The 26,368-nt window shown below is 63.5% G+C and overlaps 5 protein-coding genes across 14 annotated transcripts in view; 2 read left to right on the top strand and 3 right to left on the bottom strand.

Annotated features, from left to right (window-relative positions):
- The first annotated feature begins 1,758 nt into the window (after positions 1–1,758).
- On the top strand, positions 1,759–10,208 carry PKMYT1 (protein kinase, membrane associated tyrosine/threonine 1). 4 transcript variants are annotated; one of them, XM_037815075.1, is made up of 8 exons: positions 1,759–2,137; positions 6,362–6,862; positions 7,488–7,981; positions 8,599–8,705; positions 8,799–8,971; positions 9,057–9,211; positions 9,789–9,887; positions 9,970–10,208. In XM_037815075.1, exons 2-8 carry the CDS (start codon positions 6,512–6,514, stop codon positions 10,079–10,081), a joined length of 1,491 nt encoding a protein of 496 aa, XP_037671003.1. In that variant the 5' UTR covers positions 1,759–2,137; positions 6,362–6,511; the 3' UTR covers positions 10,082–10,208. The 4 variants fall into 4 exon arrangements, with proteins under 4 accessions (XP_037671003.1, XP_037671002.1, XP_037671005.1 ...); XM_037815074.1 differs by having other exon boundaries at positions 8,599–8,971; XM_037815077.1 differs by lacking the exon at positions 1,759–2,137 and having other exon boundaries at positions 6,212–6,862.
- A 666-nt stretch (positions 10,209–10,874) lies between these two features.
- PAQR4 (progestin and adipoQ receptor family member 4) lies at positions 10,875–12,714 on the bottom strand. Of its 2 annotated transcripts, none has more exons than XM_037815079.1 (3): positions 12,552–12,714; positions 11,568–11,789; positions 10,875–11,452 (listed from the first exon to the last, which is right to left on the bottom strand). In XM_037815079.1, exons 2-3 carry the CDS (start codon positions 11,752–11,754, stop codon positions 11,019–11,021), a joined length of 621 nt encoding a protein of 206 aa, XP_037671007.1. In that variant the 5' UTR covers positions 11,755–11,789; positions 12,552–12,714; the 3' UTR covers positions 10,875–11,018. The 2 variants fall into 2 exon arrangements, with proteins under 2 accessions (XP_037671007.1, XP_037671006.1); XM_037815078.1 differs by having other exon boundaries at positions 11,730–11,789; positions 12,552–12,684.
- A 1,113-nt stretch (positions 12,715–13,827) lies between these two features.
- KREMEN2 (kringle containing transmembrane protein 2) lies at positions 13,828–17,625 on the bottom strand. The gene is made up of 9 exons (XM_037814567.1): positions 17,192–17,625; positions 16,815–16,989; positions 16,106–16,197; positions 15,904–16,028; positions 15,586–15,739; positions 15,018–15,350; positions 14,812–14,937; positions 14,650–14,728; positions 13,828–14,412 (listed from the first exon to the last, which is right to left on the bottom strand). Exons 1-9 carry the CDS (start codon positions 17,277–17,279, stop codon positions 14,202–14,204), a joined length of 1,383 nt encoding a protein of 460 aa, XP_037670495.1. The 5' UTR covers positions 17,280–17,625; the 3' UTR covers positions 13,828–14,201.
- LOC119517226 (basic proline-rich protein-like) lies at positions 17,596–18,852 on the top strand. Its single transcript, XM_037813793.1, has 2 exons — positions 17,596–17,799; positions 17,992–18,852. The coding sequence occupies exons 1-2, from the start codon at positions 17,596–17,598 to the stop codon at positions 18,850–18,852; spliced, it is 1,065 nt and encodes a 354-aa protein (XP_037669721.1).
- A 3,992-nt stretch (positions 18,853–22,844) lies between these two features.
- FLYWCH1 (FLYWCH-type zinc finger 1) overlaps positions 22,845–26,368 on the bottom strand; it is a 74,051-nt gene continuing 70,527 nt past the window's right edge. For all 6 annotated transcript variants that reach the window (XM_037813652.1, XM_037813651.1, XM_037813655.1 and 3 more), the window contains one exon: positions 22,845–23,814. In XM_037813652.1, the coding sequence (XP_037669580.1) occupies positions 23,775–23,814 (40 nt within the window). In that variant the 3' untranslated portion in view covers positions 22,845–23,774. The remainder of the gene's footprint in view (positions 23,815–26,368) is intronic.

Raw genomic sequence — 26,368 nt, 5'->3', positions numbered from 1 at the left:
CGGCCACCGACTGGCCTGGACAGCTGCACTGAAAACTGCACAACACCTACAAATGAGGGGGTGTCGCTGTTACTATTATCAAACAATGAGCAAGCGCTAGGCCCCGTGGAAGTGCTTCAAGTACTATCATTATTTAATAATAATAGGTACTATTATTATTTAATAATAATAGGTACAATTATCATTTCCATTTTACAAACCTGGAAACTGAGGCTCAGAGGCATCGAGCCACCCAAGGTGGCTACTATGAGCAGGGCAGGATTAAAGCCCAAACTCCCAGCTCCTGCCCCTCTGCCATCTGTACCTAGGTTAGCTTATAGCCCTTCCTGGCACAGTGAAATGTCCATGGCAAGCATGCTTTTGAGTTTAAAATATTTATTTTTGTGAATACATCTTTGTGAATCAGACTTTTAAGGGTGGGCATTGGAAGGGGGTCTGAATCCAGGACTCCAGGAGACCAGGCTGGCAGCTGGAGAAGGGCCTGCCGGCTCCCCCGGCCTCCTGGAGACACGCCTGGGGTCTTCCACAAGGAGCCAGCCTGAGTCATAGGGGCCCTGGCTGCCAGAGATGCTAATGGTATGCTAAGGAGGGGGTCTGCGGCCCCCAGAGAGGCTCTGGGCCTCGGACCTAAGCCAGGAGGCTGGGGGGGTGGGGGCTCCCCCAGGGCTGCTCCATGCATGGATTGTGAGCTGGCAGTGCAGGCGCCAGGATGGGCTGGGCACCCTGCAGTCCACTCACCACCTTTCGGGGATTGGGGGTTGGAGTGGGGTGCAGCCTGAGAGCCTGTGGAGGAAAGACCTCCTTTGGCAGGCAGGGTGCCAGGGAGACAGCACCCCCATCCCAGGCTGCCTGGGGCAAGCCACTTACCCTCTCAGGGCCTCCATTTCCCCAACTCCGAAATCTGGATGAGTACCAGGGGCGGGAATGATTATTAACAAAAATATGTTGAGTCTTCGGCACAACGTCCCGGCTGGTCCTGCTGGCCATCAAGTAAACCATAAACAGAGGCTAGAATTTCGGCGAGAGGTCAGTGCAGAGGGGAAAATAAGGCCGAGAGCGGACGCGGGTGGGACGGGGGCGTTTCAGGGAGGGTGGCTGGGCAGCGACCCCCACTCGTATCCAGACAAATAAAAGTCCCCACCCTCGCGGTACTGTTAGGAACCTGTGTTTGCCCTGCGCTGCCCCACCCCCACTCCGCTAAGTCCCTTCTGGGGATCATCCGGCTTGAGCCTCCAGCTCCGCAAGGGACAGAGGCGTCATCAGCTCCGCTGGGACAGGAGAGGGGACTAATCCGAAGCTCAGAAAGGCCCCGTGCTCTCCCAAGGTCGTTCAGCCCAGGGGGTGCTGAGGGGGGCTGGAGCTGAGCTCGGAGGAGGCGGAGGCTGCGCCCGCGCGAGCAGGCTTCGGTCTAGCAGTCCCGAGGGCCTCCCGGGAAGAGGCGGCTTTTCCGGGTCCCGAGGCCGCGAGCCCGGGGGGCGGGGCATGGCCGTCTGGCAGCGCGTTGGAACGCGTGCAGGGGCCGGGGAACCCGAGCATTCAGCCCCGCCGGCCCGGCCGGGGACTCCGGAGGCCGCGGGGGCTTCTGTCCTGCCCCGAGGGACCGCCCCCCGGGCCCACGTCTCCGGGCGCCCTGCGGTGGCCGCCCCTTTCATAGGTGCGAAGACTGGGCCAGCCGGGGAGGGCCGCGGTGCCAGGACCCGGGCCAGGGGGCAGATCGGCGCCCTCCGCCTGGACCCCACCGCGCTACCGCAGAGCTGCCCCCGCCCGGGGCCCGCGCCTGGACGCCCTGCGCCTGCGCAATGAGAGCGCCCGCCCGCACAGCAAGTCCGGCGACGCGCACGCCCGGACGTGAGGGGCGGGGCCCCGACAGACAGAACACCTCTGATAGGCTGAGCCGGGGCGGGGGCGGGGAAAGAGGCGTTCCTGGGCGGGACCTCGAGGCCGGTTTGGAATTTTTGGCGCGAGCTGGCTCCGCGCGCGTTCACGGGCCGTTCCCTGTCCGGAGAGTCCTCCATCCCGGCTTCGCGGGCGGTCGTCGGCAGACCCCGGCCCGCCTCGCCGCCCCCAGGGCTTCCGCGGCCTCCGCCCGACCCGGAATCAGGGACCTCGCTGAGCTGCGCCCCGCCCGCCGCCCCAGGTGAGCCGAGATCTGGCCCGCGGGGTCCCCGGGAGGGACAGCCCTTTCCCCGCCCGCCCTCCCGGCAGCCTCCCCCCCCCGACAGCCCCTCCCCTCCGGCCCATCCCCTCCGCCAGCCCCACCCCTCCCTGTCCCTTGGGTCGGGGGTCCGGCCCCTCTGACAGCCCCTCCCCGGGTCCCGATCGCTGCTCCTCGAGCCGCGTCCCCATGCTGGCCCCTTCTCTCCAGTCCTTCCCCCGCATCCGCAGCCGCCTTCACCTGGAAGCCCCTTCCCCCAGGGACTGCTCCTCCCCCACCCCTGGGCCGGGCCCTCCCCGGGAAAAGCCCCGCCCACCTCCCCTCAGCGCCCCCCACAGCCGTTCCCGCGGCAGCAGCCCCTTTCCTCCCTGTGCTCGCCCGGGCTTCCCGACGCCCACGGAGGTGAGTCAGCCGTGGCCCTGCCCGGGAGGGGCTCACAGTCTAGCAGCAGACCGTGATCAGCAGCCGTGTGCGGCCCCGTGAGAGGGTGAGGCGGGCAGGCCCCGTCCCCAGGCCCCTGCTTGCTACCTGGGCTCGGCCACCCCGCATTCGCCCGGGAGCCCCTGCCCCTCTCCACCTCCCCCAGGGCTGGTTGGGTCAGCCTTGGTGCCAAGTCATCCCAACAGCTGGTTTAGGGTGCAGGGGCCCCTTGTCCCCCCAAACACTGGGGCTGGGCCTGCAGCCTGGCCTGGTAGCCAGAACTGGGGGATCCTGACTCCTGGCTCCTCCCTTTGAAAGCCTCTGGGGTGGGACTCCTGAGGTGTTGGGGGGGGGATCTTCCCGGCAGAACCAGGGGGTGGGGGCACCTTCAGAAGGTCGGCTTCCCCCTCCTCTTTCTGTTACGGAACCCCCCCTGCTGGGTGCCAAGGCCTGATACACTGTGTCTTCCTCTCAAAACTGGACTCCCCTTGGCTTTCCTGGTTTTCGTTGCAAACCTAACCTCCTGGCGACACTGACAGCCCTTTCTGGCCCAGCACACACACGTCCCCCTCACCGTGGGCCCCTGTCCTTTGCCTGGTCTTTAATTACTCCTCAGAGTGATGCTTATAATAAGTTAGCCCCAAGGTCAGTGGGAGCAAGTCTGCAGATCCTGGGGCCAGTTGGGTTTTGAAATTCAAATGTCTCAGATTTCAGAAAGCTACTATAGTGTACATGACACACTATGGAACAAGCCCCATGGTCTGGACAGCCACTCCATATTAGCCAAACCCATTAATGTGTCTGCCATGAAATGTACGGACATTCATGCTAAGAGGGAAAATGGATCCCGGCAGATTGTGCCACTGCTGTCCCAGCACCCATTCTTCCCCACTGAATTGTCTTGGCGCCCTTGCTGAAAATTGATCATACTTGTGAGGGTTTATTTCTGGATTCTCAATTCTATTCCATCTAATTGTCTACGGTCTATGCCAGTGCCATGCTCTCTTGATTACTGTAGCTTTGTCCTAAGTTTTGAAATCGGGAATTGCGAGCTCTCCAACTTTATTCTCTTTCATGATTATTTTGGCTATTCTCAGTTCCTTGAGTTTTCCTGTGAAGTTTGGGTCAATTTCTCAATTTCTGCAAAGAAGCCGGCTGGGATTTGAGTAAGGATCACACCGAATCTGTCCATCATTTTGGGGAGGATGGCCATCTTGACTAAGTTACATTTTCCAATCTGTGAAAGGTGGGAGTCTTTCCAGTTATTAGGTCTCCTTTAAATTCTCAGAGGTGGAGAGAAGAAAGGAGAGCAAGTATATATTTATAGTGTTTGTTATACTAATCTGGTTCTCTTCAGTTTTCCTGTGGGTTTGGATTACCTTCTGTCATTTTCTAGTCCTGTACAGCTTTGCTCCCACCTACCTACCTTGTGCCGTTATTTACAAATATGTTTCTAAATGTCACGTGCCCATCAAAACAGTTATATATATAATATACATATATAATTATTTCATACGATTGCTTTTTTTAGATTAGGGATGTCTTGTTTTTAATTTTTATCATAGTAACATATAATAAAATTTCCCATTTTAACCATTTTTAAGTGTACAATTCAGTGGTATCAAATACAATTGGTATTTAAGTCAATTAAGAGAAAAAAGAAGAAATATGCAATTCTACTGTCTTTTATGATCATTTACTTGTACATTTTGTGTTTTTGTATAGATTAGAGTTATGCCTGCTTTCAGCCTGAAGAACTTGCTTTAGTGTTTCTTGTAAGGTGGGTCTACGAGTGGTGAATTCTCTGTTTTGTTTTTATCTGGGAATGTTTTTATTTCACCTTTAGTTTTGAAAGCTAGATTTTCATGGATGTAGGGTTCTTGGTTGACAGTTTCATCCCTACCCACCCCCAGCACTTTGAATATGTCACCTGCTGCCTCCTGGCCCTTCATTGTTTCTGATGAGAAGTCCCGTGTTAATCTTATTGGGAGGGGTCTTCTGGAGACAAGTCATTTTTCTCTTTCAAGATTTTTCCCTACTTTTTGGCTTTTATCAATTTCCCTATGACGTGTCTGTGTGTGGCCCTCTGTGCTCATCTTACGTGGAGCTCACTGAGCTATTTGGATGGGTAGATTGATGCTTCTCATCACATCTGGGGAGTTTTCAGTCATTACTTCATTTCCTCCTTTCTCTCCTTTCTTTCTCACTCCCATTATGCATATGTCCACAGTCTTAGTGGTGTCCCATATTTCTCTGAGATGCTGTTCTCTTTTCTACGTGCCTTTTTCTCTCCTTTTCTTGGGTTGCAGAATCTCTATCCATCGATCTTCAAGTTTGCTAATTATTTCTTCTGCCAGTTCAAATCTCCTGTCAAGCTGCAGAGTGAATTTTTCATTTCAGTTATTGTATGTTACAGCTGCACAGTTTGCATCAGTTCTTTTTCATAATTTCTATCTCTTTATTGATAGTCACCATCCCTTCCTGGATTTCCTTTGCTCTGTGGACACACTTACAGTGGCTGCTGTGAAGTCTTTGTTAACTTCAACATCTTGGCCCACTCACAGGCAGTTTCTGTGGCCTGTTTTTCCCTGGTGTGGGTCACAAATCTGTGTCTTTGCATGTTTCAGAGTTTTTCAGTTTTTTTTTTTTTTGCTGAAAACTGGACATTATAGATAATATGTTGTAGCAACTCTGACAAGCCTCCGGGACTTGTCCGTTTCTCTAGCAACCAGCTGGACTACTTGGATGAAGTCTGCTTCCCCTGCGGGTGAAGCCTCCGATGTCACTCCTCAGTGGGTGCTTTCTTGGGCACAGATGCAGTCACTCTGGGATCACAATGGTCTCAGATAAAGCCCGTTTTTTGTTTTGGGGCCTGCGCCTCCACCTGGGCAAAATGTCTGAGACGCGGCTCTGGAGCAGAGGTCAGGGCCAGTGGCTCGCTTCTCTCTGAGCGACACTGCTGCTTTAGGAGCAGATGCTGGGCGGGGACAGCAGCCTCTGCCGGTGTGGAACCTCCACTACGCATGAGCCAGGGTGAAGGCAGACAGGGCCCCAGTTCCCTGTGTGCTGCCCCAAAAGGCGAGCATCCATTCCACGAATGGGAGCTGGGTGGAGGAAGGGAGCCCCCGGCCCCTCTACCCCACTCACCTGGAATTCAGCCTCTGCAGCGGGGAGCTGGACGGATGAGAAATGCTGGTGGCCCGACCCTCCTGTGAAGACGCTGCAGCCCTCACCTGGGAGCCCATCTTGGCCACACCTTCTGGGTCATTCTGCCCGGGGGGGTGGGAGGGAGGAGCAGGCCATGGCTTAAGGGCCAGATTCTTATGGTTCCTAGAGAGATTTAGTAGATTTCCTGTATAAGCGTTTATTTGCTGTATGCCCTGACCCGAGGAGCATTTCCAGAGACTTTAAGTGGTTGTTTTTAAATGTTTCTTGCCAGTTTTGCCTGTTTTGCTCGGGCAAGGGCTCAGGGTCTAGAAGTGGAGCTCTGCTAGGTGATTCGGGCACCCCTGCTGTAGAGAGGGGCTTGTCGTGTTGGAGATAAGGGTTATTGGGCCTGTTTTAATATTTCCATCATCTAAGGTCAAACGGCCAGCTGGTGACAAGGCTGAGACCTCCGTGCGGGCGGCCTGACTGCAGACTCGCCACAGTTTCGCCCTCTCGGCCAGACTGCGGGCGCCTGGAGGACAAAGCTCGTATGGTTTCCATCTTCTGTCACCCACCCCGGAACACAGAGGACACAGCCTGTGTGTGCGCACGTATCTGTGCCCTGCCTTTCGCCCGCAGGTGCTCGGCATTGCCCGGCCTTCATGCTCAACGGACCTGTGTGTGGCGTGGACGTGGCCCTGCCCCGCAGCCCCCGGGGGGCCGCACGACCCGGCGCTGTCTGAGGGGACGACTCTGCTCTCGGCGCTGCAGGGGCCCCCCAGGCTGGCCATGCCCGTGCCCTCGGAGGGCAGCCCGCCACCCCTGAGCAGCACCCCCGCCCCGGTCCCTGCCTACTTCCGCCACGCCGAGCCCGGCTTCTCCCTCAAGAGGCCTGGGGGGCTCAGCCGCAGCCTCCCGCCCCGGCCCCCGGCCAAGGGCAGCGTCCCCGTCAGCCGCCTCTTCCCTCCTCGGACCCCAGGCTGGCACCAGCCCCAGCCCCGGCGGGTGTCGTTCCGGGGCGCGTCCTCCGAGCCCCTGCGGAGCCCCGGCTACGACCCGGCCCGGCCCGAGTCCTTCTTCCAGCAGAGCTTCCAGACGCTCGGCCGCCTGGGTCACGGCTCCTACGGGGAGGTCTTCAAGGTGAGTGGGCCCCCCGGTGCCTGGGCCCATCGGGGGCTCCCTGCCCTTCCTGGGTGGGGCACCGTGCTGGGTAGGCCCTCCTTGGAGATCACTTTGGCTGCTGCCTTACAAACCCCCCAGGCCCCTCGAGTACCCTTGATGCCCACCCCCTCCCCAGAGCCCGGCACGCTGCAGGGTGCCCCTCGCAGCCGCCACCCCCTCCCCTGCCGCCGGCCCTGCTGGGGCTCTTGCAAGCTCTGCCCACCCCCGGAGCTGGTGGGTGCTCAGGCTACAACCTGCCCACCTTATTTTTCCCTTGAAATACCTTTTCCAATCACTTATGTTTCCTTTGCAATGCCATGTCATTCTCCTTGCACAAGTGCCACATGAATAATTTTGTTGTTAAAAAGTACAGTCACCACAGGCCCCTTGGTCAGCCACACTGCTCAGGAGGCTCCAGAACCTTCTCTCTACGTTTATGGTTGAACCTACAGAACTGTGCCATTTTGTTTTCTGCCCTGCCTGTGGTGCTCTGCAGCCAGCCCTGCTCCCTCCCGGGTGGGGACTCACGGGGGGCCCCCGTCACCCCGGCACACACTGCAGACACCACCCCCCCCGCCCTCCCGCGGGCACCCTTGCCTTCCAGGTGCGCTCCAAGGAGGATGGCCGGCTCTATGCTGTCAAGCGCTCCATGTCGCCCTTCCGGGGCCCCAAGGACCGGGCCTGCAAGCTGGCCGAGGTGGGCGGCCATGAGCAGGTGGGGCAGCACCCGCGCTGCGTGCGGCTGGAGCGGGCCTGGGAAGAGGGCGGCCTGCTGTACCTGCAGACGGAGCTGTGCGGGCCCAGCCTGCAGCAGCACTGCGAGACCTGGGGCACCAGCCTGCCTGAGGCCCAGGTCTGGGGCTACCTGCGGGACACGCTGCTGGCTCTGGCCCACCTGCACGGCCAAGGCCTGGTGCACCTCGACGTCAAGCCCGCCAACATCTTCCTGGGGCCGCGGGGCCGCTGCAAACTGGGGGACTTCGGGCTGCTCATGCAGTTGGGGGCACCGGGAGCCAGTGAGGCCCAGGAGGGGGACCCCCGCTACATGGCCCCCGAGCTGCTGCAGGGCTCCTACGGGACGGCGGCTGACGTGTTCAGGTGAGGGGGGCTCCCCAGGAGGGAACGCCATCCTAACCCACGGTCGGGGGTGCCGGCCCGGGGCGGGTCGGGACGCAGGGCCCCACGTAGACTGGCCCTGGGGGCTGCTCTCCAGGGCCAGGGGGTCCACTCTCAACTCAAGGGGGATCAACCCGTTTCCCCACCCTGCGGGCAGAGCTGTCGTTACCCCGTTACAGGCTCAGGGAGGCCTTGAGACTTGCCCACGTCCGTGGTGAGCAAGGGGTGAAGCTGGGACTGGGCCGGGCAGGGTGGTGCCACAGGCTCACTCGGCACCACCTGGACCCCCTCCAACAAGTCATATCCGACTGTCAACTCCACGATGGCCATGAGCCTATAACCTCGGTGCCTGGCCTGTGGGGGGCTCAGAAGACTCCCCAGGGGTCATGTGGGCTGTGCTGGACCCGGGTCCCCGCTCTGTGAAAGTGCCCCCGTCCTGCTGGGGCTGCACCAGCGTCCTGTCCCCCAGCCCCTGCTTGACCCCTCCCTGGCTTAGCCTGGAAGACTGGGGCCCTCTCCCACCCTCCTCTCCAGGGCAGCCCAGGGCTGGGGCCTGGGTCCCCAGGCCCACCCTGCCCCTTTCTGTCCCCACCCTCCAGCCTGGGCCTCACCATCCTGGAAGTGGCATGCAACATGGAGCTGCCCCATGGCGGGGAGGGCTGGCAGCAGCTGCGCCAGGGCTACCTGCCCCCTGAGTTCACTGCTGGTGAGTGGGGGGCGAGGATGGGATGGAGGGCATGCCGCCATGGGGAGGTGGGCTCCAGTGGCTCAGACCCGAGACCCCCTGCCCCGGGGACAGGCCTGTCCTCTGAGCTGCGCAACGTCCTCACCATGATGCTGGAGCCGGACCCCGAGCTGCGGGCTACAGCCGAGGGTCTGCTGGCCCTGCCCGCGCTCAGGCAGCCGCGGCCCTGGAGTGTCCTGTGGCACACGGCGGCTGAGGCCCTGGGTCGAGGCTGGGCCCTGTGGCAGGTAAGCCGGGGACGGCCCCCGTGGCCCCACTGGCTCCCCGCGCCCCGGGGAACGCCAGCCTCCCGCGGCCCACCTCTCCCCACAGGCCCTGCTCGCCCTGCTCTGCTGGCTCTGCCACCAGCTGGCTCACCCTGCCCGCTGGCTGCGGCCCCCCGGCCCCCCGGCCACCCCGCCCGGCCGGCCGCCCTGCAGCTTCCTGGACGGCAGCCTCTCCAGCAGCTGGGACGACGACAGCCTGGGGTGCGTGGGTGCGGGCGGGAGGGGCTGCCGCGGTCCCCGGGACATCAGTGGTGAGCCACCCTCCCGGGTGCCGGGCAGAATCCAGGCCGGACGGCACCCAGGCCAGCGGGTGCACTGGCTCCGGGCCCCGGTGGGCTCTGGGTGTCGGGTGGCTCTGCAGAGCAGCGAGTGGGACTCGCCACCTCGCCCCCCGGCAAGGTCAAGGGCAGTCCCACTCTAGGGACCTCGCCCGTGCCCCCCGCCACCCCTGGAGACGGCCCTCCGGAGGGGTAACACCATCAGCCCCTTCCTCACAAACACGTCACCCCGTCGCCACGGGACACCTAGGACGTGAGGGAGCCGACAAGCCTCATCTACCACAAGTTCGCTTCCGAGCCGGCTGGCCCAAGCCTGTTCCTTCCGAACGGACAGCGGCGGCCTCCAGCGAGCCCGGGTTTAAGGGCGTCGGAAGCAGGAAAGCTGCCCCTTTCCCAGTGCACCATGTCTTTATTGTCCCCAAACAAACATGGCACGACTGGGGACAGCGCTGGCCTGGCTGCACCCCAGCCTGCCCCCCGACACCCGGCTTCTCCCACAGGCCCTCGCTCTCCCTGGATGCCATCCTGGCCAGGGCCGTCAGCTGCACCTCCACCCCCCGCAGCAGCTCCCCGGCCGCCCGCCACAGCTACCTGCCCAGGTGAGCAGGTCTGGGGGCAGGGCCGGGCGGGCAGGGCTGGCCTCTGCGTCCAGGGGTCATCTCTCTTCCCTCCCTTCCCCAGGGACCCCCTGGACCTAAGTGACCCCAACTCAGAGCCTCCTCGGGACTCCTTCCCCTCCTTCGAGCCACGGAATCTCCTCAGCCTGTTCGAGGACTCGCTGGACCCAAGCTGAGGCCCACGAGCCCAGCCTAGGGCTTTTAACCTTTTACCCTTGCCCCCCACCCTCTGCAAAAGCTGGCATCCCTCAGGGACCCCATGGCCCACCACTGCCTGGGTGTGCCTAATAAACCATGTCTGAATCTCGGGAGCTCCCAGGCTTGCTCGGTGGCCACACAGCGCCTCCTGCCCCTGATGGGGGCTGCCAGGGTTTCCGACCCCTGAGGCTGAAACTGCCGCAGGACCAGGGAGCCAGGCCCGGGCAGGGCAGGGGCAGTTTCCTGAGCAGGCGTGTCCCAACGGGCCTCAGAGAGGGCACTCCCGGCTGGGGGCGGCTTCAGACGGGCAGGCGTGGGCCCATCCCCTCCTCTCCAAGTCTGTGCTGGTTGCCCTGGGAGAAGCAGCAGAGCCACCTGCCTGCCCCTCAGGCCACCCTGGAACAACAGGGGCTGGGCCGGCTCGGTCCTTGGACCTGGGCTAGCCCTTCTACCCATAACCCCTCTCTCTGCAAAAGGGAGAAGGGGTACCGAACCCCAGGCTGCTGGGTGGGCTGGCATGCAGGGGAGAGAGGAAGTGGGGCTGGGGTGGGGGGCTGGGAAGAGGTGGGGCGGGCCAGGATGGGGGTGACTCGGGGCTGGTGGAGGTGGCCAACTGGCCAGACTCAACTGTCAGAGCAAGACATGACCCCACAGTTCCTCTAGCCCAGACCTCTTGGGTCACAGAGGGTAAACTGAGGCTCAGAGAGGGCAAAGTTTCTCTGCGACTGGAACAGTACGAGTCCCTATGGAAGAGCGAGGCAGGTGGGCGACGAGTCTAGTCCACACGGAAGAACAGATGGGGGCTCCCAGCCTGGAAGTCCCAGGTTTGCTGGCGGCATCCGGGAACCAGCCCCTTGCCGAGCAGCAGGAGGAGGTGCGGGGCTATTGGCCCATGGTAGGTGGGCGGACAGCGGCTCAGTCTGGGGGGCAGGCGTGGTGGGCAGCCCAGAGCAGGTCGGGCACGACGCCGGCATGCAGCTGCAGGATGGAGCCCACACTGAGCAGGTGCATGATCTGGTGTGAGTTGCCCCAGTAGTCGAAGCGGCCGGGCCCCCAGCGTTCCGGCAGGCGGGCCACGTTCACCAGCCCTCCGAGGAGCGCCAGTGCGTCCATGCGCAGGTAGCAGGGCAGGGAGCCGGGGGCCCCGGAGCCCAGCCCCATGCCCCGGGCCCCGAACACCAGGAGGCGGGCACTGGCCTGCCAGCCAAAGGCGCGGAGCCGGGCGCTGGTGGAGGGGGCGGTGAGGGCCCGCCAGCCCGCCAGCCCCGACAGCACGGTGTAGCCTGCCAGGGCAGCCGGGCGCAGCAATGGCCGGCAGGCCAGGGTGCAGTGGATGATGGGCAGGGCCCCTGTGGAGGAGAGAGGTGGGGGGCATGTCGGTCCTGGCCCGCCTGCCCCTCCCTACCCAGGGAACCTGGCTGCCCCCCCCGTGGCTGCTCCCTGGTCCCTGGGGCCCCGGCTCACCGAGGGTGTTGACGAGGCAGACCCCACACATGTCCAGGGCAAGGAGCCGGGTGTACACGTGGCTGCCCCCTTGATGGCACATGAAGAGGTGGTAGAGCACGGAGCCCGCAGGGGGTGCCAGGCAGGCCACGCAGTGTGTGCCCCCCAGCCAGCCGTCCTTACCCAGCTGGCCCCATGGCATGGTCATCGGCAGCAGCACCAGGAAACCCAGCAGAGCCAGCCCTGGGGAGAGACGCTCCCCATCAGGTGGCTCCCCGGGGGAACGGGGCAGACCCTGCACAGAGCCCGGAGGACCAGCCACGGGTGAGGCAGGTCTGGTCTTAAGGCGCCCCCAGAGTACTGCTGCCTGAGGGCCTCACGGGGCTCACCACAGCCCCGGGAGGAGAGGCTGTCACCCCCACTTTGCAGGTGAGGAAACCCAGGCTTGGAGAGGCTGAGGGACCTGCCTGAGGGGAACACAGGCGCAGGACCCGGCTGGCGCAGTCTGCCTCCCGGGTGGCTCAGCCCTCCGGCCACTTCACTGCCCCTCGCCCGGGAGGCCCCAGCCCAGCTGCTGGGGAGCAGTTGCTGCAGGAGCTGAGTTTTGAGACTGACAAGTGGGAAGCGACAGCAGGCCCGGGGCCCCTAGGCTGGCTCCTCCCAACCCTGACTTCCTCCCTCATAAATGTCTAGAAAGATGGACGCTTGGGGCCCTCTGTCTTCCAGCCCGGCCCGGCAGAGACCGAGGGACGGCGCAGGGCAGCCCGGGTCCTCTGGGAGCTCCGTTCCTCCCGGATCTACCCGGTTGGGGTCCCCCCCGAGCCGTGCCCGCCCCGCCCCGCTGGCACTTTGGCACTGCCCTCCCAGGGGCCGCTGGCTGCCCACAGGCCCCGAGGCTGGGCCCGGCCGGGGCAGCTCAAGGACGGGCAGGGCGGTGTCAGCAGGGCCGGCGGCCCCGGACAATGGCAGCCCTGTCCCCGCGGCTCCTGGCCGCGCCGGGCTCACCGTGCGTGTAGATGTTGCCCAGCTCGTTGTGCAGGTAGAAGAGGCTGCGCAGGCAGCCCGAGCCGCTGCTGGCCGGCCGGTAGCCCGTCAGCACGAACTTGTTGAACTGCAGGTGCGGTGGGGAGCTGGCCCCAGCCAGCAGGGCGCGGCACCGCCAGGGAAGACATGGGCCCGCGCGCACCCGCCGGCCAGGGGCGGTCACGGCCCGCGCCCCTCCGCGCTGCGCACCGCGCGAGCCCCGGGCCCCTCGCGCCGATGGGGGGGGACCCGGACGCGCCGGGCGCGGGGCGGCCGCAGAGCAGCTGGCGGCGGGCGGGTCGTTGCTGCGCCGGAGGCCGGGCGCGGCCGGACGAGGTGAGGGGACGCCAGGCCACCGCCCCGGCTCTCGCCCCCGCCCACCCTCGCCGTTTCGCGCGCTGGCTCATGACGGCTAAGCGCTGGCGAAGGCCAATCGGCGCGGCCGGTGGGCGGCCCCGACCCCGAGGCGTCCGGGGCCCGCAGCTGCTCGCAGGATTCCTGCCGGCCCGGGCTTGTGGGCGCCGGGCGGGGCGGGCCCGGTGCGCGGACGTCCCGGCTCCCGGAGCCTCCACGGAGCGGCCCCGGCGCCGCGCGCTCTCCAGCCCCGCGCACCCCTCAGCCCCGCGCGCCCAGGCTCTCCACGCGGCCCCCGGGCGCCGCAGCCTAGGGCACCCAGCCTGGCGGGCACAGCCGGGACGCCCAGCGCCGCCCATGACCTGTCCAAGGTGCTGCCGAGCCGGGCACGCGGGAGCCGACGCGCCCCCACGCCCGGGGGTGATCTCTCAGCTCGACTCTCCCGGGGCGCAGCAGAGCGCCCCAGGATGCCCAGGCCTCTCCGGGAATACCTGACGCGCCCAGCGCCCTCGGGCGAGCCCTGCCCTTTGAGTCATCCGCTCCAGGTGTGGACTTTGAATCCACACCCTCGGCGCCGCCCAGGACTGGCGGGGAGCAGGAGGGGAAGGGAGAGGCGGGAGGCTCGGGGAGAAAGGTCGCCCCGGCGATGCCCGCACCGTCTGCGCTGAGCGGGACCCCGGAGGGCCTCTGAATTCTGCACAGCCCCGCCCACAGCGGCCTCCTCCTCCAACCCCCCAGGATCCGTCCCCCCCGCCCTCGGAGCTCGCGGTCCCCCGGCCTCTTCCTTGCATGCGGCTCCTCCAAACTCTGGGCGTGAACGCCCTTCATTTGGATGAACAACCCAACCTTCCGCTCCGGTACCCTTATTTCCATACCCCCCCACACGTAAGAACTCTCCGAGGCCTCTAATAAAATAGATCCTTTATTTAAAGTCTGTAGCTGGTCTTTTGACCAATTTTGTTGACCCCTGACCTCTTCTTGGGGGTAGCTGCCCAGGACCATCCCAAGAGGGACGCCAGTATCTCCGAAACTAGAGACCCTGCCCCGCCCGGGCCAGTGTCCATGGGCTGGGTCCCTCATGCAATTTGGGCTCCACCCTCTGGACCCCGAGTCAGGCCCAGGTCCCTTTAGAGCACCAGATGCTTCCTGTCAGACTCCTGGCTTCCCCGAGTGACCAGAGGAGCCCTTAAGGAGGCGGAAGACTGAGGTAGGGTGCGACAGGGCATGTCAAGTGTCCATCCTGCTGGCCGAGGGTCCCACGACCCTGCAGGTCTCAAGTCAGAGAGCGGAGATGAGCGACCGCAGGGAGCTCTGGCTGGAGGTGCTCAGGGCCCGGTAGCCCGCAGCTGGGCTCTCAGCCTGGGGGTCTCCAGGAGAACAGGGCAGAGGCACCCCTCGGGGCCGGCGGTACCACACGGCCCAGCTTCTCCTGGGGCCCCGGGAAGGCCCCAACGCCAGACGCCCCTTCCCCGGAGCCAGCAGACAGGTCCTAGAGGGGGAGCAGATGTCAGCCGGACCCGACCCAGAATGGCCTGAATCCCTGCTCCAACGGCGACCCCGAGCTCGATTTCCTGCGTGGATCCAAAGCCTGGCTCCCTCCAGACCACAGGAGTTCCTCCCCAGCCCCGTAGTTCGATTGGGCCCTAGACTGCCCCCAGGGGGACCGAGGTGTCTAGGCGCCCGCCCCGCGCGAGGTGCACCCTCAGGCCCTGCCCAGTGCCCGCACCTTCCGCGCAGCACGCGCAGCAGCGAGAGGAGCAGCAGCAGCAGCACTGAGACGGCGGTCACCGTCGAGAAGAACCGGGCTGCGGGGACACGGGCGCAGTGAGGCCAGAGCCCTCTGGTGGCGGCGCCCCAAACGCCCTCCCGTCCCGTTTGCCCGCCTCACCCCCTGCTGCGGCCTCCGGTGTCCCGGGCCGGGGGCTGCAGCTCACGTTGGCTTCGTCCGGGGCCGCCGCGGGCGTCTGGGCCGCGCCCTTGGGAGACGCCTGCCCGTCGGTGGCCTCCTGCAGCCCTGCGGAGAGGGGTGTGAGGGCCCGGCCCGGGGGCGCGGGAGGGCGCGGGGCGGGGCGGGGCGGGGTGGGCGGGCCTCACCACGGTAGGTGAGCGCGAAGCCCTGCGCGTGGCCGCGCGCGTCGCTGCGGAAGGTGAGCAGCAGCGCGGCGGGCCGCAGGCGCAGGGGCCCGGGCGGTGGCGGGCGGGAGCCGTCGAAGGCGCGCAGCAGGCGGCCGGAGGCAGCGTCGCGCAGCTCCAGCCGGTCGCGCGGGTCGGCCAGCTCGAAGAGGCGGAAGGTGAGCTCCAGGGCGGCGCCCGGAGGGCCCAGCGCCCAGCTGCAGTTGCGGTCCGGCCCGTACTCGTCCGGGAAGTCCGGGGAGTAGATGACGCCCTGAGGCGCCGTCCAGTTCCCCTGGCAGGAGCCCACCGACACTGCGGGCGGCGAGGGGTTCGGGACCCAGCGGCCGGCAGGACCCCCCCACCCTTCGCGGGGCGAGCCCACGCCTAATTCCCGCCGCCTGCACAGCGAGGCCCTGGCCACGGCCCCGCCGAATTCCCCCCTCAGGCCCCGCTCCGGCCTCGGGAGGCCCCTCCGCCGGTTCCGCCCCCTACACCAGGGCTGCGCCCACCCGACTCCCTGCCTCGCCCGGGCCCCTCCACGTCTCACCTTCATAGATGCCCAGGCGCCCGTCGCCGCCGCACAGCTGGCCCGGGTGCCCGAAGCAGATCTGGTCACAGTCGATGGCCGGGGCCGGACGTCCCCGGGCTAGGTCGCTCTCAGAGCCGCAGAAGCAGGCGTAGCCGGCCTCGACGCCCGCCAGCTGAGAGCACAGACCGGGTGACCCCAGGGACAAGGGCTCCGGGGAGGGTGGGGGGTGGGGGCCGGAAGGGGGACCGCGGCGGGGGATTCAGGAATCAGCGTCAAGTTCTGGAGGCAGAGTTGGGCCCTGGAGCGGGGCCTCTGGGCCGGGCCGCCGGGCGGTACCTGGTAGCCCTTCAGGCGGCAGAAGCGCAGGCAGACCTGGACCGTGAGCCTTGTGGAGGTGCCGCTGGGGCCACTGAGCGCCGGGGGCGCCCCGGAGTCCACGAAGCAGCCCAGGTACCCCGGCACTGAGAGGGGAGCAGATCAGGCTCGGCGCCTCAGAAGGTGGCATCCACCCCACCCCCGTCCCTCCGGGCCAGCTCACTGTGGCACGTGGGGATGTTGCAGTAACGCCAGTAGATGCCCTCCTCCGTCTCGGCCACGTAGCACCACGGCTGCACGTCCCCGTCTGGGTTCCTGCCGGGGTGGGGGGAGGTGGTCGGGGTCCCATCGCCCCAAGAGCCCCACATCCCAGGCCCAGACCCCACGGCCTAGGTGCAGAGCGGCCTCCCAGGGCCGGTGCCGGTTGGAGATTATTCGTCGGCTTCTCTTGGTTCTGGCGCAAATTCTAACTTTCCCCATGTGCGTCCAGAAGTCGACTTCCAGTGGGAAGTCGGTAAAGGGGGCCCTGAGGGCTGTTTATAGGTTTATAGGTTTTCAGCCCTTGCTAGGAAACGGCCCCATATAGGGGGACTTTGAGACCCTCTGTGATGTTCGGCCCCCACCCAGCTGTCGGCCTCAGTCTTGCCCCTGCCCTTGGAACCCCGCTTTAAGGCAGAAGTGGGGAGCCTTGAGCTTTGCGGTCTGCAGAGAACCCAGACCACCCACTTAGCTTGCCCCCTGGAACTGCAGGACCCAAACCCACCCACCCCTGCTAGAAGCCACCCACTTGCAAGGGACCTTTGAGTGCCAGGCCTGTCCCCCTCTGCTGGCCCTGACCGGAAGCCCTGCAGAAGCTGGGCGCCGGAGGCCCGCCCCTCGCTGGCCGAGGTCTGCCCGCCCCGCCCGGACCCCGCCGGGACCCCGCCCCTCACCGGCAGAAGTTGTGCGCGCCCAGCCCCCAGCGGCCCTGGGGGTCGCTGGCGCTGCTGTAGCTGTGCTGCTGCGTCTGGTCCCAGAAGAGGCACGGGCGGCCGTCCCCGCGCGGGCCCGTGCGGTTTTGGTGGCCGCGGTAATCGGCGCCGTTCACCTGGAAGCACTCGGACAGGCCTGCAGCGCGACTGCGGGGCTAGGGGTGCGGACCCTCGCTGGCCCCCTCCCCGGCCCCCGGCGCCCGCCCCCGCGGGGTCGCTCCGGCTGCCCAGCTGCTCCCGCCACCTGCTCCGCCCCTCCTCAGCTTCGGGGGACCGGCCCGGGGCACCGAGGCTGGGGAGGGGGTGGCGTCAACGGCGGGCGGCGGGCCGGGACTCACCTGGGCTGTGCAGGCTCCCGGCGGAGGCTCCGCGCGGCCGCAGCAGCGGGAGGAGAAGGAGGAGGCCCCGCAGGGCGCTCGTCCCCATCGCCCCCCACCAAGGAGAGGTCGCCCTAGCCGGGGCCGCTCCCGGGGTCGCTCAGGGCTCTCCCAGGCGACCTGGGGGTGCGTTGTCTTCTGTCCGTCTGTCCTCGTCCCACTCGCGTGGAGGGCACTCTGGCCGGGGAAATATCTCCGGAGGGGCAGGTCTTTGCTTTTGGGGTCTCTGTTCCTACCTGGGAGCCTGTGCCCGGGGGCGTCCTCCTTCTCGGCCCTTCTGCTCTCCGGTCGCGCCTCGGCCTCCGCACCCGCCCCCTCCCGCCGCGCTTGGCTCTCTGCGCTCCCGGGCCCGGGTCTCCGACGCGATGGCTCCCGCCCCCCGCGCGTCCCTCCGCGGGTCCCTCCCCCGGGTCCCTCCTTCCCCGAGAGGGAGGCGAGAAGCCCCGCCCGGGACTGGAGCGCAGGCAGCAGGTCCAGACGCCTCTGCGCCCGCCCCTGGGAGCCCCGGCGCCCCGGAACGCGCCTCCTCGCCCCCTCCCCCTTCTCAGGGTCCCTGCGGGTTCCCGCGGGTGGGCCTGTAGAGGGGCGCAGCCCAGGCAGGCAGCCCCTAACTGGGGACATAGACGGCCTCCTCCCGCGACCGCAGCGCCCCCCACACCCCGGAGTCACCGGGTCTCGAGCACCCTCACTCACCCGTGCGCACAGCCTCAGTCGCCCACGCAACTCTCTCCCGATCCTCACGCGCCTTCCCCCCTCCCCAGGTCACCAGGAGGTGGTGTCCCTCCCGCGCCCGCCCCCGGAGACAGGCGGGAACCGTGGACGCTCGGGTCCCGGACGGGCAGGGGCAGCTGGCGTCTGGGGAAGAAGGCAGCTGCGCCCGGGTCCCCTCCCTCCCCGGCCCCCAGGACCCCAGCCCAGGCTCGCCGGAGCCCCCGCCGCGCCGTGGAATTCCCCGAGCGGCGCCCCCACCTGGCGGGCAGGGGGCGGGGAGCAGGCCCGTGCAGGCGTGGGGGGAAGTCCCCGCCCCCTCCCCCGGCCGCGGCTCCTCTGATCTCCCCGCGCCGCCCCCGGGGCCTGGGGGAGGCTGGCGCAGGTGCGTGGGAGGGCGGGGGCGGGGGCCGGGGAGCGGCGGGGGCCCCGGGGCGCCCCGCTACGACCCCACCCCGGCCCCCAGCCAGAGCCCCCTGTCCCCACGTCCACCCTCCCCACCCCTGCCCAGGCCCCTGCCAGGCTGTCCCCCGGAGGACGTGTCCCCGCCCCCCAGCCCCTCCCCACCCAGTCCCCCAGCAGATGGAGAGGCAAGATGGGGGCGCAGGGACGACCCCGCGCGGCCAGGGTGCGGGCGGCGGTGGTCGGACCCGCCGGGACTTCACACTCAGTGCCCTGGGGCTGGGGCCCGGCCGCGGAGAGGGGCCTTTCCAAGGAGGTGGGCTTGCGGGGACCCCAGGGCTGTGCCCGGGTACCCCTCCCGGGAGCCCTTTGAGGGCCCCGGCTGCCCTGCCCAGCACCAGGCTAGGAGTTTCCTGCGCCCCCGATCTGCGCGAGGAGCCCTCCTGACCCTCCGAAGAGAGAGCAGCCGGTGGCCGTCAGCCTTCCCGGGGTCTCCCCGCTGTGGCCCGTGACTGCGGGGCTGGCTCGGGGGGCAGTGGCAGGCGTGGTCCCGGGCTCCGACCCACGAAAGTGGCTTCACACACACACACCCCGGCCTGCGGGTGGGACGCCACAGCGGAGGTGGGAAGGAGGTGAGGCGGGGGACAGGGCGACCAGGGCCCCTCGGGCAGAACTGGGTCAGCGGGGTGGTGGTGGCAGAAGTGCAGCTGGAGAGGACAGTCGTGCTGGGCCCCGGGACTGCCCCTCTGCCCCGTCCCCTGGTCTCCTGGCCTGCAAAGGGGGTGTTGCAGGAGAGGGAGAAAGTGCTCAGTCTCGAGACTCAGGGTGCTGATATGGGGGTCCCCACCGCATGCTCCAAGTCCCCACAGAAAGCGGACAACGAGGGAGGCCTCGGCTCTCCATCTGCAGCAGCTTCCCCGGCAGCGCGGCGCCCCGTGTGCTGTAAGCAGCATCTTCCCGTCCCGCAGGGGGCAGGCAGCTCGGAGTGGGAGCGTGACTTGCCCGGGTCACAGCTGTGGGGTCGGGAGCAGGTTCGGACTCAGCTTGTCCAATCCCAGCGCTGCACGAGTACAGCTGCGCCGCCCGCCCCACTTCAGGGGTCCCTGTGGGCACCCAGCGTCCCCAGCGTTTCCCCACCTGGCCACCACTCCATGCCCCTGCCGTGAGCTGACAGGCCCAGGGCTCGCACTCGGTCCCCAGAGCAGATTCTCCAGCTGCTCATTTCACAGACGGGGGACCAAGGCCGAGAGGGCAAGGGTCAGCTCAAGGTCACCAAGGCCGGCCTGTCTTCGGGGCTTCTCTCCCCCCGAGACCCCGACTACGTGGACGCAGGGCACAGCATTGCCTTGTCACCTCCAAGGGGTGCGGGTTCGCGGCCTGGTGGGGAGAAGGGAGGCCAGCGCTGGGGTGCAGGAAGTAAAAGGGGGATCTGGGGTGGGCCTTGCCCTTCCCTCCTCGGGGCACAGCTCCTGACTGCACCAGACTCCCCAGTCTGTGTGGGGGAGACAGTGAAAGGTATGGGCCTTGGGAGAGGACAGGGGCCAGGCCATTTTGTCCCCACCGCCCTCCTGGGAAAGGGGGAGTGCAGGGCCGCGTGGGCAGGTTGGAGCCTGTGAACCCCGGGTCTCTGTGTCTGAGCCAGGACCCCTGGGAGCTCCCCACAGGCGGCTCAGCCACTCTTGCTTTCCTTTCTAGTTTCCTCGTCTTCCTAGAGGGGTTCAGGTTCCCTTTGGGGGTCCACCTCTCATAGGAGGGGCGGGGCAGGCCACCCAGGCAAGTCGGGGTGCAGGGAATGTTTTGGATCCAGCCAAGTCGCCTGGGGCTGCTGGGCAGGGCTGGGAGTGGGGTGTGCACCAGGCGGGTCTTTGCTCAGGGCCCCCTGTTCTGGGGTGAAGGCAGGGAGAGGGGAGCTGGGAGGGAGGGCAGGGCCTCCTGGGCCCCTAGGACCCCCAGTCTTGACCCTCTCCTTGGTCCCACACTGCTGCCCTGTCCTCCCCGGAGGTGCTGTGACCCCAGGACTGCCTCACACCCCCCTCGGCCCGCCTTGTGTTCCCCAAGGCTGGCGCCTCCATGGCCCTTGTCACCGGTGGCCGTGGGACTGAGTCTGGCCACTGGGTGTGGGAAGAGCTACTGCCACATGGCCCTATCCCAGTGGCAGCCCATCACCTGCAGCTGGTCAGAAATGCAGATTCCCAGCCCAGCCCGGCCCCTCCTGAATCAGAGCCTGCATTGAACACCATCCCTCGCTGTCTGGTACCCAAGCTAAGGTTCAGAAAGATGCAGGCCCCTCTTGGCTCTGGCCATCCCCCTTCACCTGCTGAACGGAGGAGTCCCCCAGGCCCGAGAGGACGCAGAAGGAACCGGATCCCTGGACGGCCTGCAGAAGGCTGCTCCGCCTGGGCAGGAGCAGGCGGGTATCGCCCTAACTGCTGGGGTGCGGAGGGCTGCTTGCTACAGCAGCTGGCACGACGCACCTTCCTGGGCACACCCCCACCCACCCACCCATCTCTTGTCTCCCCCTTCCTTGCTGCTACCTCCCTGGTTGAAGCCACTGTCTTCCCTCACCCAGACCAACCTCAGCTCCCCTCTCCAGAGTCCAATCCCCTCCCAGCAGTCAGAATCATTCAAAAAAATTAAATCAGATTGAGTCATTGGCCTGATAAAAACTCCCACAAATTGCTCTTCCCATCTGGGTTCAGCGGCTCTGTCTGAGCTCAGGGGTGTGTCCGTCGGTCTGCCCAGCTCAGTGTTCCCGTGGAGGGCCTGGGAGGGGACCACAAAGAACAGCTTTGCGGGTTGGGGCGTGTGTCAGATGTCTCCTCCCTGAGTGAGCCCGGGAACAGTTTCGTTTTCCATCTCGGGTGGGAGCGGGGAACAAGCTGTTCCCCGAGGATGCAGGGCCCTGTGGGGCTGGGGTGAGTGTGGTCTGGGGACCAGGACCCCAACAGGTCAGGAACCTGCCAGAAACAACTGGTGTGGGACGCAGCTCCTGTCCCCGCAGTCCCTGACTCTGCCTCCCTCTCCCCCAAGCCCCCAGCAAAGGGCTGCAGACGGTTCCCCATGGCCCTTGGTGCTGCTCACACTGGCCGGCCACTGCCTCAAAGAGGGGCCACCCCTCGCCCACCCCTCTCCAGCCTGCGGCATCCCCCACCGCCAGCGGTTCCCTCCTCGAATTGCTTTCTGCCCTCAGGCCGGCAGGTCCACGTGGGGGGTCTGCTGCCAGTGCTGGCCCCGAGAAGCCCCCAGCCTGGGTGAGAGGCAATGGGATCCCCCTCTGCCCACCCCACTGTCCCCCAAGGGCTCTGAGCACACCAGAAAGACCCCCTCAGCTCCATTGAGAAGAAGGAGCCCACCTGGGTCTCTAGCCCCAACACTGCAGAGAAGGGTATTGTTCCAGCACATAGCAAGTGCTCAAAATCTTCGGTAAAGGCGCGAGTGAGAGTTACTGAACAAACACGTGGGAGGGAGGGACGGACAGGAGGACGGGGTTGGCCCCTTCTGCGGCCCTCCCGCCAGGCAGCCCCTCCCCCAGGGCCGGCCTGAGCCTTTGGCCCTTCCCTGGAGCCCAGAGGCCACGGAGGTTCTGCTACCAGCCCCACCCCCCACCCTGGGCCGCCCACCCTTGGCCTCCTCTCTCTCCCGCCCCGGGGTTGCTGGTGAAGGTCGGACCCGGCAGAGATGAAGGGCAGGTCTGCCGAGGGGTCCTGGGAGCTGGGCCCTGGCACCCCAGACTGCCCTCCTCGAGCCACCAGGAAACACTGCTCTGTCCCCGACCCACTCCCCCAAGGAGGCCCAGGGCGTGGGAAGGACAGGGCTCTGCAGGGACTGGCCTGGGGTCGCCAAGCTGGCGGGGGTGAGGCCTGGTGGGGACCCCTCCGAGGGGGCAGCCCCCCCCCCCACCAGCCGCCCCAGCCCCAGGGCCGCATGAGGGCTAATTGGTGCGGGAGCCAGGAGTTGTGGAAGGCAGGCTTCTAAGGTGACCCCCAAGACACACACTCCCCTTCCCCCAGCCCACACCTACTGGAGGGCACGCCCTGTATGATCCCCTCCCGATGAGTGTGAACAGGGTACTGAGTAGAACGGATCTCATTCCCATGATTAGGTTACCTAATACGGCCAAGGCAAAGGTACTTTTGTGGATGTAATTAAGGTCCCCATCGGTTGACTTGGAGTTAATCAAATGGGAGATTTCTCCTGGGTGGGCCTGACCTAGTCAGGTGAGCCCTTTAACAGAGACCCCGCAGCCTCCACGCTCGCGCCGATCGCGGGCCGAGGTCAGAGCCAGCATCCCGCGGGCCGTAGGACGGCAGCGGGCGAGTTGCGCGTTACCCGGGACGCGGCGCAGGGGACCTTTCCTTGGCGACCGGGAGCAGCCGGCGGGTTCGCGCCTTCTCGCGGGCCTGGCGCGGACCCTCCGCGGCGCCGCTCCCCTCGGGCCGGGTGACTGGCCTCTGCTCGGCTTCGTGGGGGCCGCTGTTGCTCAAAGGCACGTGGACCTACGGGCGCTGTCAAATGGGGTTTATTGGGGGAAGCGCACACGCGGGGACCGTGGGAGAGCGTGCAAGGCGCCGCTCGCCGCACCCGCAGGACCGGGAGGAGAAACACGGCGTAACAAGAAGCTCGCGGCGGAGGACGCGGCCTGTTAGCAAGCGGGGCGCTCCCGGGACCGCTGGCCGGCGCTCGGCCCCCTGCGGGGGACGGAGTGAGCTCCCGGTGCCGACCATGCGCCCTCCGGTGCCTCCGCGACGGGTCCTTAGTCCGCGAGGCCGGCGGTGCGGCTGCCCGGAGCCCCAGGGACGCGCCCGCCGTGGTGATGATGGGTCCTGGGCTTACTTTGAGTTGGAAAACAGCAGATGAAAGGGCAGAGGCTGCCGTGAGGCCCGGGGTGTGGCCTTGTCTGCTGAGTGTGGGGGACCGCGTGCTCCGCTGGCAGGTGGCCCAAGGGCCTGGGGCGGGCGGCAGCTCAGTGCGGGAAGCCAGGAGCTCTCCCAGGCCGGCCCCGCCTCGCTGGAAGCGGCCCGCGGGTGACTTATGCCCGCTGGGGAGGCCCTGCAGGTCGGCGGACGCTCTGGAAAGGGACAGGAGCTTGTGGCAGGAGCCCCACAGGCTGGGACTGGGGAAGGGGGTCTGTCCAGTGGCCCTCCCGGGGGTCTTCCGTGGGTGAGGAAGGAGCGGGCAGTTGCTGCCCTTCCCTGGCAGGTGCAGCAGCCAGCTCGGAGCACTGCTCCCCCAGCCTGAGAGCAGGGAGCACTCTCGTGGGAGCTTGTGTGAGGAAACGCTGAGGAAATCGCGACGCCTTTGGAAAAGTGAAAAACATGTTGGTCAAGCAAAAGCTAAGTGGACGGAAAGTGCCGGGTCCTGTGTAGCCACGAAGCTTCCTTCAGGCCTGGTGGTACGCACGGTTCCTCCGCTTTGGTGGGAAGGAGGTCCTGCGTCATTGCGACTCGCTGTCTATTTTTATATCTTTGATTTTCCTGATTGCAAAGAAACACACATTCATTATGAAAATGTGACCACGATAGAAGCAGACAACACAGAAGGTTACAGATCCCCGAAATCCTTTTCCTTGGAGATAACTATTTACTAAACCAATTTTTTTATACACGCATACAGCAAGTACATAGAAAATGAGACGGTTCCGTTCATGTAGTTCGGGAATCCCTGCTTTCTACCCGAGCTCGTCCTGCAGAGAACACTGCCAACACTCCAGAGGAGGCCCCTCTCCTGTCCCGCAAGTCACCGGGGTCACCAGAGCCAGGGACCCACACCCTGGCCTTTCCAAGATGAACATAAATTTCTCCTTTATGACCGTGGTGGTTTAAAAAATGTGCACAAATTCTTGCTAATTTCCCACTTGAGAGGAGGAGCCTAATCCCGCTCCCCCGAGGGTGGGGTGGGCAGCTCTGTGAGACAAATCCACACGCCTGCAACGCACCCCAGGAAGGCACCGTTCGGCGTCTTGTAGTGCATTACAGCGTCCAGTTGTCACCACAATCAGCTCAGAACAATTGCATCACCCCACAAAGAAGCTCTGCACCACTAGCAGACACCTCATCTCCCCCCAAACAACACACCCCCTTCCCAGCCGTGGCAACCACTAATCTGTATTCTGTCTATAGATTTTCCTCTTCTGGTCATTCCACATAAATGGAATCACACAATATTTGTCTGAGTGTGGCTTTCTCCACACAACACAACGTTTGCAAGGCCCATCCATGCTGCAGCATTGGGTCAGCACTTTCTTTCAGGCTGGAGTATTCCAGTGGATGGATGGAGCACCTTCTGTTTATCCACTCATCATTTGATGGGCTTTCCAGTTGTTTCCACTTCTTGGCTATTATGAATAGTGCCACTAGGAACTTTCCTGAACAAGTTTCTGCCTGGGAGTGGAAATGCTGGGCCGCCTTTCTGAGGAATTGCTGGTGTTTTCCAAGGTGGCTGCAGCACTTTACGTTCCCACCGCAGTGGATGAGGGTTCCGTTCCCCACATCCTCACCAACACCTGCAATTACCCGTCTTTTTGATCCCAGGCCTCCTCCTGGGTGTGGGGTGGAATCTCATGTGGTTTTGATTTGCATTTCCCGATAGCTTATGACATTGAGCATCTTTTCGGGGGTTTATTGGCCATTTGTAGATTTTCTTTGGACAAATATCTATTCGAGTCCTTTGCTCATTTAAAAAACTGTGTTATTTGCTTATTTATTATTGAGTCATAAAAATTCTTTGTATTTTTTTTTAAATACATCCTTTATTAGATATGTGATCTGCAACCATTTTCTCCCATTCTGTGGGTTATCATTTCACTTTCTTGATGTATCCTTTGATGCACAAAAGTCTTTAATCTTGATGAAGTTAAATTTATCTATTTCTTCTTTGGTTGTTTGCACTTTTGGTGTCATATCTAGGAAAGGTTTGCCTAACCCAAGATTACCAAAATTTACTCCTTTTTTTTGAAGAGTTTTATAACTTTAGCTCTTACATTTATGTCAATGAACCATTTAGAGTTAATTTCTGTATATGGTACAACTTCATTCTTTTGCATTGGCTATTCAGCTGTCCCAGCCACCACTTATTGTATGGTCTTGGCATCCTTGTCAAAAATCAAATGACCGACAGAGTACAGGGATGGTAGCACAACACTGTGATGAATGAATTACCAGCACTGAATTTTTGTAGTAGTTAAATTGGAAAATGTTAAGTTGTATATATGTTATCACTATTTTTTTTTTTAATCAATTGACCACAATTATGAAGGCTCATTCCACTGATCTATTTGTCTATCCTTATGCCATGGTACCACTCCATCTGGATTACTGTTGTTTTAGGTAAGTTTTAAAACTGAGAAATGCGAGTCTTTCAATTCCGTTCTTTTTCAATAGTATCTGGGTCCCTTGAGTTTCTACATGAATTTTAGACTCAGTCTATCAATTTCTGCAAGAAAGCCAGCTGGGATCTGGATTAGGGACTGAGTTAATCTGTAGATCAATTTGGGGAGTATTGCCATCTTAACAATATTAAGTCTTCCAATCCATGAACATAGTGTATCCTACTGTTAACTTAGGTCTTTTTTTTAAACTTCTTCCAGAAATGCTTTGTAGTTTTCAGAGTACAAGTTTTGTGTTTCTTTTGTTATACTTATTCCTAGATATTTTTATTCTTTTTGGTGAGATTGTAAATAGAATTGTTTTCTTAATTTCATGTTTGGATTGTTCTTTCCAAGTGTATAGAAATATAATTGATTTTTGTATATTGACCTGGTCCCCTGCAACCTGCTGAACTAGTTTATTCATTCTAATAGTTTCTTAGTGTGTCCCTGTACCAGTTTGGATGTATTATGGCCCCGCAAATGCCATTATCTTTGATGTAATCTTGAGGGGACAGATGTATTAGTGTTGATTAGGTTAGAACCTATTTGTTCAGTGTTTCCATGGAGATGTGACTCAATCAACTGTGGGTGAGAACTTTCATTGGATTATGTCTATGGAGGTGTTGCTCCACCAATTCAGGGTGGATCTTTATCGGATCACT

The sequence above is a fragment of the Choloepus didactylus genome, chromosome 21 (genome assembly GCF_015220235.1).
Source record: "Choloepus didactylus isolate mChoDid1 chromosome 21, mChoDid1.pri, whole genome shotgun sequence".
Lineage (NCBI taxonomy): Eukaryota > Metazoa > Chordata > Mammalia > Pilosa > Megalonychidae > Choloepus > Choloepus didactylus.
This window is presented reverse-complemented; position numbering and strand designations above follow the sequence as displayed.

What these genes read in the sequence shown, in the direction of transcription:
- PKMYT1 (XM_037815074.1), top strand. Translation starts at nt 6,512, where the DNA reads ATGCCCGTGCCCTCGGAGGGCAGCCCGCCACCCCTGAGCAGCACCCCC. An exon ending in TGGGACGACGACAGCCTGGG is followed by an intron (nt 9,212 to 9,788) that starts GTGCGTGGGTGC and finishes CTTCTCCCACAG; the next exon opens with GCCCTCGCTCTCCCTGGATG. An exon ending in CGCCACAGCTACCTGCCCAG is followed by an intron (nt 9,888 to 9,969) that starts GTGAGCAGGTCT and finishes TCCCTTCCCCAG; the next exon opens with GGACCCCCTGGACCTAAGTG.
- PAQR4 (XM_037815079.1), bottom strand. Translation starts at nt 11,754, where the DNA reads ATGACCATGCCATGGGGCCAGCTGGGTAAGGACGGCTGGCTGGGGGGC. An exon ending in CTGCCTCGTCAACACCCTCG is followed by an intron (nt 11,453 to 11,567) that starts GTGAGCCGGGGC and finishes TCTCCTCCACAG; the next exon opens with GGGCCCTGCCCATCATCCAC.
- KREMEN2 (XM_037814567.1), bottom strand. Translation starts at nt 17,279, where the DNA reads ATGGGGACGAGCGCCCTGCGGGGCCTCCTCCTTCTCCTCCCGCTGCTG. An exon ending in CAACATCCCCACGTGCCACA is followed by an intron (nt 16,029 to 16,105) that starts GTGAGCTGGCCC and finishes CTCCCCTCTCAG; the next exon opens with TGCCGGGGTACCTGGGCTGC. An exon ending in GCGCCTGGGCATCTATGAAG is followed by an intron (nt 15,351 to 15,585) that starts GTGAGACGTGGA and finishes CGCCGCCCGCAG; the next exon opens with TGTCGGTGGGCTCCTGCCAG.
- LOC119517226 (XM_037813793.1), top strand. Translation starts at nt 17,596, where the DNA reads ATGGCTCCCGCCCCCCGCGCGTCCCTCCGCGGGTCCCTCCCCCGGGTC. An exon ending in GTCCCTGCGGGTTCCCGCGG is followed by an intron (nt 17,800 to 17,991) that starts GTGGGCCTGTAG and finishes CCCCCTCCCCAG; the next exon opens with GTCACCAGGAGGTGGTGTCC.